Source organism: Polypterus senegalus, chromosome 18 (assembly GCF_016835505.1).
Source record: "Polypterus senegalus isolate Bchr_013 chromosome 18, ASM1683550v1, whole genome shotgun sequence".
NCBI classification, from domain to species: domain Eukaryota; kingdom Metazoa; phylum Chordata; class Cladistia; order Polypteriformes; family Polypteridae; genus Polypterus; species Polypterus senegalus.
In genome coordinates, this window is record NC_053171.1 from 46185266 (window position 1) to 46194556 (window position 9291).

Consider the following 9291-nt stretch of genomic DNA (forward strand, 5'->3'; position numbering starts at 1 on the left):
CCTCTCTGTGCAGTCTGTGTGATTCGGGTAAATACAGTTAATAGATGTCAAAAAAACAACAATCTCTTTTATATCTTTAATCTCAAAAACATCCTGCAATGCTGTTTTTACCTTTTTTTGTAAAGGGCATTTGAGCTTCTATACATGTTAACTGTGTAAACACTGTGTCTGCACTTTTGCTGCAATCTAAGACTGTATTTACCCGAATCACACAGACTGTGCAGAGACAACACAAGACCAGCGTTTGAGGTTAAAAAGTATATAAATTGTCCATTTGTTTAGAAAATAACCGATTGTTTCGCTAGATAAGACTCCTCCTCCTCGGCTGGAATCGTTTAGAGCAGTGGTGGCGAACCTATGGCACGCGTGCCAAAGGGGGCACTCAGAGCCCTCTCAGTGGGCCCGCATGCTGTCGCCCGAGCACAGAGTTCGTTACTATAAAGCCAGAGGAATGCGGGGCCGGGCTGCTCCCCCTCTTCACGCGCGCCGGAGGACTTTTTCACATCACCCGCCTCTGCCCAGCAGCCCAATGGGAGCGCTTCCTTCCTCTCCTGTCTGGGGTAAGGCGGGCGGCACACATGCTGCTTGAGGGTGCGGCACGGACTGCAGCCTTTTGAGTCTGTGATTCCCGTGGTGGGGTTGGAGGGGATGTGGTATAGCGGGTCCACAGCTCAAAATTGAAAAGGCCAGTTTTAACAGATAATTGCCGCACTCGCGGCTTAAAGGGGGTTATGGTAGAGTGGCCGGAGCGGTTTCCGGGAGCTTTGTGATGCGGGCAGTCCTCGCTTAAGCGCACAGGTGAGGAGTCGTCCGCATCTGTAATTATTGCCGGGAGTTGTTAATCGCCACACCTGATCCACGACCCCGTAATATATAATGGAAGCTTTGGGGCTGAGCTTAATAGGGAAGACCTGCGTGAAACACTTGAGAGGATCGAAGGGATGACAAAGGACAGCACAGTTGGTTATGAAAATGAAATCCTTAAAGTGTGGAATTCTCTGCCAAATAATCTTAAGTCAATGAAGGCACTTAAGATTGCTTTCCTTACTTTGTTTGGAACATCAAATGCTTGTGCGCAGCTGTTTACAGCTTTGAATTAAATCAAATCTGACACCAGAAACAGACTAACAGATGACCTGAGTGCTGCATGTGTTGCTCTCAAACTTACAAAGTATGAGCCAAGGTTAGACAAATTATCAGCATGCATACAACAGCAAAAAGCACATTAATTGCTCAAAAGCATACCGAATGCAAACTTTAACCTTTCAACAAAAAGTTGTTTGTATCATTGAAAGCTCTGTTATTATGTTTTTCTTTTAAGACAAAAGATGTTAATGTATGAGTTGCTTTTCTAAACTAAAAGCTCCGTAGATAGATAGATAGACAGACAGAGCATTAATATTGGCAGTCCAGTCCAATTTACCATCCAGCTGTACTCCCAGGTATTTATAGGTCTGTACCCTCTGCACACACTCACCTGTGATGATCACGGGGTCCATGAGGGGCCTGGGCCTCCTAAAATCCACCACCAGCTCCTTGGTTATGCTGGTGTTCAATTTTAGGTGGTATTCAGGTTAAATTGCCATGTTGGCACTTTGCAATAAATAAGTGGGTTTTGGATTGCAGTTTGGGCACTTGGTTTCTAAATGGTTCGCCATCACTGGTTTAGAGTCTTCTGAAGCTGCATTTAAACTGCATTTTGGAAATTCAAACTTCAGGGTGCCATACATATCCATTATATAGAGAGAAATCCTGAAATGTTTTCCTCAAAAAAACAATTTCTTAATGATCGAGGAAATGTTTTATATAGGATGCTTTAATACTTATGCTGTCCATTATAAGGCACAGTAGGGGATTTATCCACTCTTTTTAACCTAACGTTAGTGATGAATCTCGTTAATTAAAATGAATGGATCTTTTTCATTTCAGCAGAATATAAATATAATGTATGTTAATGTAGCCCAGTGATGAAATTATGAATCTTAATCGTCATCTCTGCGGTGGATGCGCAATATACACGTTTCATACATAATATATAATCTGATATATTTGTTTTCTATTTGAACTGGTTTCATTGTTATACAGCACACATTTTGTTGTTGTTGTGAGTGTACACACAAAAATTATAGACACTTAACGTAACCGATTCGAACGATGAAATTATTCTTGTCTGTATGACCAAAACGTTTTGAACGAGTTATTGAAGGAGAAGTGATTGCACCGACGCTTTAATCTTAGATTTTCATGCAGTATAACGTTACACGAGCTGCCATTCAACTAACCACACGCAGTCAGTCCATACAAACGCTTGAAAATGCGCACATTTAATATAGACATTATAGTTTACATGTAATATCGAGAAGCCCTTTCATTTCAAGTTGCACTCAACATCAAAATGTGGCTACGCCACTGGTAGCGTTATAGCGTTTTATTTATGAGATGATCATCACATTTCTGATAAAAAAACATGCAACCAAGGCCAAATTATGACAAACAGAAAAGATTAATTTAATTAATTAATAATCGTTTTATTAAATTGACTATAAAGAATTCGACTTCCTTACCTTTCCTTGTGGTTTTTGAAGTGCGGATGAAATTTGATGTTGTGGTTGTCGTGTCTGATACTCTCGCGTTGCATTCTCTGCATCTGGCAAATCTTTTTTTGTTAGTACGGTCTAGTTCAAAGTCCTCATAGCCAAACGTGACTATATGAGGAGCTCAACTATTGTCTGCCATGTTTGGCGCGGTTTGAGTTGTGCAGCGTTCTTCTTCTTCTTCTTCTTGGTAACGTTAAGAGTTGTGCAGCGTTAAGGGTTATATTTAAAAGTTCAAGTCATTGTCGAGTCTTCCACTTTAAGTCAAGTGTCAAGTCTCTTACTCTCAAGTCAAAGTCAAGTCAAGTCATTTTCTTACTTCAATCAAGCAAGTCTCAAGTCCTGAAAATTGTGACTCGAGTCTGACTCGAGTCAAGTCATGTGACTCGAGTCCCCCATCTCTGTTTCCTACTGTTCTGCTTATGTAATAAAGGAGATGCAAATGGCTGAAAAGTAGTTAGTACAACATTCCACATTGTTTTAAAGTATTTATATGATTTAAAACCCATGTTTACACCAATATAAATTAAATAAAGCACAAAGAAATTTGTGCTTTAGGGATTTTCCCCAAAAAACTGGATTTTACAGTACTTAACCAAGACATATTATAATGCAAAATCTTGGAGTTAATTTCCTTTTGTGCCCCAGTCTATCAGTTATCATTGTACTAGGTTTAAATGTCATATCCCATAGCATTGGAAAGTTATACTTTTTGGAACCATTTTGTCCCTTTTTGGAAGTATATAGTCTATTTCACCTAAACAATTTCTCAAAACAAGTACTGCAGTTGGCATATATATATATATATATATATATATATATATATATATAATTCCCATCCCCAAAAAGAGACTGTTAGCTTACTTTTATAACATATTTTTTGTCAATGAGGTTAGTAAAGAAAGTAATTATTCAGACTTGTATTAATTACATTGAATTGTTGCATAAAACTGATGTTGTATAATATATACTATAATATATATATAATTATATATATATATATATATATATATATATATATATATATATATATATAATTTTTTTTGAGAAAAAAATGCACACACAAAGAAAAACACAAATTATTGTATGTATCAGTCTGAGGCAGCAAGTAAACAATTTAAGTATGCTGATATAATTATGTACTTATCTGGACATTTATTTTCAAAACTGTTTTTCATGCCAGTCATTGAAACAAATTCTGTTTACCACTAGACACAGCAAAACCTTACATTTTGTACAATTTGTACAATAGATTGGATATTTTGTGCTGCAATTCACAGATCTTCTCCTGCCTCCTGTTGCAGGTGCAGTGTGACTTCTTTTGGTTTTTCTTTTAGCATTCATGTCTGGAATATGATAACATCTGGGATATGATTATTGAACCCATGCTGTGTCACTGTTGTGCTAAGCAGTACTCTCAAATCGAGAATAGCATTGATTCTGTTAGCAAACAAGTCGTTCTCACAGTCAAAACTCTGGCTTAGGGTCTTCATATTCTGTATCAGTAGAATCCTGTAACTTTTTCTAGGTTGTCTTCCACCATATGGTTTTTATTTTTTGTTTGGAAGATGACAACATTTCCCTGGTACAAACTTCAAGTCTTATTCCACATCAACCAAACAACTTGCATCCAGTCTCACAGAAGCTTGTGTGTAACAATGCATAAAGTTGCATAAAGATGAGCTGTCACACAAGTAATATTTCCTGACTTTTGCGCACGGCTGTGACTTGTAGTACAAGTGACCTATCAGAGAGAACTATACATCATTGAAAGTTCTTAAACTCAACTGTTTAATCGTAATGAGTCTTTCACTGTGTATGGCATGACACGGGTGGGATTTTTCATAAAAGCAGATGTGATGCAGTGCTAGCCTTGGCAAATACATGTGCAAATCGCATATTTTACTAATGAAAGAGAGCTGACAACATTTAAACTTTTGATTTTTTTAAAATAAGATACCACTCAGTATATAAATGTACCATTATTGGTTTTGATTGAGTTTTTAGTTTATTGCAACATGCACAAACAGCTGATATATGACAGTGTCCTGCCAGCAGACTTTAAGACAAACCAGTGGCCATTTTTGGTTAATTTTAAATGCACTTTTTTTTGTTTAAAGACTATGTGCACTTTAGTTTGTATTGTTTAATTTATTTCTTTTTTATTGTGATGCTGATTATTTTCAAATTCATATGTTTCACTGATTATTTTAATTTGATTATTATTAATTTTAATCATGTTAATGCAGAGACATCAGGGTGACATTCACAGGTGGACAGACATGAGCAGATGAGGTAAGACATGCACTGGAGTTCAGAACAGGATGTGCAACCACAGGTCGCAGGCATCAAAATAGTCAGGCATGAAATAATCGTGACTAATCGAAAAAGAATTGAATGATTAGTTGACTACCAAAATAATCATCAGTTGATCACTAGGGCTGCAACTAATTCTAGTGTTGATTGTCTTGTCTGTGTTGTTTATGGCAAAGCACTTATCTCAGTTTAAGAACAAAAAAACAACCACCATACATAATGTTAGACACAATTTTAATTTCACTTTTTGGCAACCAAGCATTGTCCAGTATATCATTTGCAGAAATAAACCAGTGTCTTCTGTATTGATATATACATTAAAACTTGAAAGTGTATGTGATTTGTTTTTCCTTAGGAAATTCTTAATGTACATGAGCATTACCAGAAGATGAAATGTGCCATCTCTAGAGATAAAACGCAGCCTGACAGAATCCTCCGTCTCCTCACTGAAGATTTTCCCCAGGAGCTTCAGAATACTGTTTCCTCATTCAACAGATGGCTAGATGAACAGAAGGTGATATGATTATATATGTAGCCCATGCTTCAAATTGATATCTTTTAATGATAAGAACAGCAGCAGCAGTATTTGCTATTAAATCTGTATATTTTTTCCCATCATCTGTCAGTCCTGTATCGATGACTTGTGTCTAGCCCATTGTTGGAGCTGAAATTTTGATATTTAACATGCTTGGCCATTCTGGTTTACCCATCTCTCTACTTGTCACATAACTTAATAGTCTGAATTTCTTTTATCGCTCCAGTGTAGCCGGTGGTGCAGTGGTAGTGCTGCTGCCTCACAGTTAGGAGACCTGGATCCTCCCTGCGTGGAGCTTACATGTTCTCCTCGTGTCTGCGTGGGTTTCCTCCAGGTGCTCTGGTTTCCTCCCACAGTCCAAAGACATGCAGGTTAGGTGCATTGATGATCCTAAATTGTCCATAGTGTGTGCTTGGGGTGTGTGTGTGCCTGCCCGGTGGTGGGCTGGTGCCCTGCCCGGGGTTGCTCCTGCCTTGCACCCTGTGCTGGCTGGGATTGGCTCCAGTAGACCCCCGTGACCCTGTGTTAGGATTTAGCGGGTTGGAGAATGACTGACTCCATTGTAGCCTTTCTCAAAACCTTAAATCTATTCAGGAAGGAGCTATACTGAAACTTATTTTTAGTATCATTGCATAGTGCAATTTTTGTTAGCCTATTTTAATAGCTGTTGTCTAGCAGTGGGCACCTAAGGATATTCAGAAGCTGTATTTTGTAGCTACAACTCTCCAGTGTGCATTTACCATACTTACAGTGTATCCGGAAAGTATTCACAGCGTATCACTTTTTCCACATTTTGTTATGTTACAGCCTTATCCCAAAATGGATTAAATTAATTTTTTTCCTCAGAATTCTACACACAACACCCCATAATAACAACATGAAAAAAGTGTACTTGAGATTTTTGCAAATTTATTAAAAATAAAAAAATTGAGAAAGCACATGTACATAAGTATTCACAGCCTTTGCTATGAAGCTCCAAATTGAGCTCAGGTGCATCCTGTTTCCCCTGATCATCCTTGAGATGTTTCTGCAGCTTAATTGGAGTCCACCTGTGGTAAATTCAGTTGATTGGACATGATTTGGAAAGGCACACACCTGTCTATAGAAGGTCCCACAGTTGACAGTTCATGTCAGAGCACAAACCAAGCATGAAGTCAAAGGAATTGTCTGTAGACCTCCAAGACAGGATTGTCTCGAGGCACAGATCTGGGGAAGGTTACAGAAAAATTTCTGCTGTTTCGAAGGTCCCAATGAACACAGTGGCCTCCATCATCCATAAGTGGAAGAAGTTCGAAACCACCAGGACTCTTCCAAGAGCTGGCCGGCCATCTAAACTGAGTGATCGGGGGAGAAGGGCCTTAGTCAGGGAGGTGACCAAGAACCCGATGGTCACTCTGTCAGAGCTCCAAAGGTCCTCTGTGGAGAGAGGAGAGCCTTCCAGGAGGACAACCATCTCTGCAGCAATCCACCAATGAGGCCTGTATGGCAGAGTGGCCAGACGGAAGCCACTCCTTAGTAAAAAGCACATGGCAGCCCGCCTGGAGTTTGCCAAAAGGCACCTGAAGGACTCTCAGACCATGAGAAACAAAATTCTCTGGTCTGATGAGACAAAGATTGGTGTGAATGCCAGGCGTCACGTTTGGAGGAAACCAGGTGCCGCTCATCACCAGGCCAATACCATCCCTACAGTGAAGTATGGTGGTGGCAGCATCATGCTGTGGGGATGTTTTTCAATGGCAGGAACTGGGAGACTAGTCAGGATAAAGGGAAAGATGACTGCAGCAATGTACAGAGACATTCTGGATGAAAACCTGCTCCAGAGCGCTCATGACCTCAGACTGGGGCGACGGTTCATCTTTCAGCAGGACAACGACCCTAAGCACACAGCAAAGATATCAAAGGAGTGGCTTCAGGACAACTCTGTGAATGTACTTGAGTCGCCCAGACTTGAATCAGATTGAACATCTCTGGAGAGATCTTAAAATGGCTGTGCACCGACGCTTCCCATCCAACCTGATGGAGCATGAGAGGTGCTGTAAAGAGGAATGGGCGAAACTGGCCAAGGATAGTTGTATATATATATTTATTTATTTTAAATAAATTTGCAAAAACCTCAAGTAAACTTTTTTCACGTTGTCATTATGGGGTGTTGTGTGTAGAATTCTGAGGAAAAAATGAATTTAATTAATTTTGGAATAAGGCTGTAACGTAACAAAATGTGGAAAAAGTGATGCGCTGTGAATACTTTCCGGATGCACTGTATTTGAATCTGAGATGTCATTAATTTGTCCATACCCTATAAAAAGGGCATTTTCAAAAATTAAACATAATCAATCTAGAATACTAAGATTATATTCACTAGGCAGCGAATTCATCTGCGATATCTTCTCACTGTCCTTTTCATGTAGTATCACCTGTTTTACTTTTTTAAGTTAAAGCAGGCAGGATTTTAATTTTTCATTTAGATAATAATTTTGTAAGTCAGTTTGTATTTATACTACATTTTATGAATGATGGCAAAGGGAACTTGACAAGAGTAAAATAGCAAACAGACACACAAAGAAAATTTTAGGTACTGGGGAAACTTTGTTTTATTTACTTTGATGTTGGCAAAAAAGTTATTTGAAAATGTGAATTTCGTTGATACCACAGTCATGGCCTTTCTCCATAGTTAGTGTCATTGTACTTTTCCAGGAAGCTTTTAGATAGAAAACCTTAGGAATGGAAAATGTGGGGCTGCAAGTGGAGTCTACAGAGGATTTGTTGTTCTTGTGCAAGATTAATGTCTAATGGTAGTAGAGGAAAGTTGGAATGAGACATTGTAACATCTAATTGCTTCCTCTGTGCGCCTGACAAATCCGTCCCAATTAAAGACCCATTATATCCATGTGGTTGTGATGGATATGCAAGTAAGAGTGTCATTGTGTTATGCACATATGTCAATAAATGTGAACATATGCATACAAATAATTATCAATAACTAGACATTTTAATGACTTTTTGAAGTTAAGTGCAGCCTGTAGTTTATGCACTGTTGTTGAGTCTGTTTCTGTTTTAGAGCTTATGTTAAATAAAGGCTGAACCACATGTTATTCTATACTAAGATTATCTTAACCAGGGTTTTTTTTTTTTTTTGTGTATACCCTTTTCCCCATTTTGAATACCTGTTTATCCAAGATACTGTTGTAGGTATGAAAAAATATTTTTGCAGTAACTCGTGAAATACAGGAAACTGCCACTTCGACCCTTGACAGAAGGCAGCCTACAATAACATAATATAATATGCTATACCATTTAATGAAAGTGAAAGTTTAAGTTTTTTATTTTATTGTTTATAATAACCTATTTGATTTGTATTGCTGTGGGCATGTTTTGCAATCTAAAGTCACTTTAACCAGCAACTGTGTAAGTAAAGGACAGGCTGATCAATACATGTATAGATTAGTGGTTATTTGTTGTTTATTAAACAGTGTATTTGAAAATTTACTTGAGTGTTTGTTGTATACTGTTTTATTGTCCAGTCTTTATATTTATAGTATTAAGAAGGGACTGGTTTAGTTTCCTTCTGCTGTGCCATATTCTACCATATGGAAAATGTCCATTAGCAGTATTTTTGCAAAAATATCTTGTGTAACAGCTTCACTAAGACAGTCCCCAGTCACCATCTTGCTCCTTCCTTTAAATTGTGCAGGGATAAGAAGTTCTTGTTCTGGCAGATTACTTAAACTTCTTAACATTATAACCCTGTCCAAGTTAAAAGCTATTTTCTGAACTAATAGAAGTTTAATAATTTTGCTTTCCAATAGAAAAAATCAACAGAAAAGAGACCCAGAGGAAAACTAGAAG

General features: G+C 38.2%; 1 protein-coding gene across 4 annotated transcripts in view; it reads left to right on the forward strand.

Annotated features, from left to right (window-relative positions):
- The window catches only part of snapc1b (small nuclear RNA activating complex, polypeptide 1b), a 29356-nt gene that overhangs the window by 12305 nt on the left and 7760 nt on the right, over positions 1-9291 (forward strand). For all 4 annotated transcript variants that reach the window (XM_039741662.1, XM_039741660.1, XM_039741661.1 and 1 more), the window contains exons 6-7: positions 5266-5424; positions 9252-9291. The exon at positions 9252-9291 is cut by the window's right edge and continues 38 nt beyond it. In XM_039741662.1, coding sequence (XP_039597596.1) covers positions 5266-5424; positions 9252-9291 — 199 coding nt within the window. The remainder of the gene's footprint in view (positions 1-5265; positions 5425-9251) is intronic.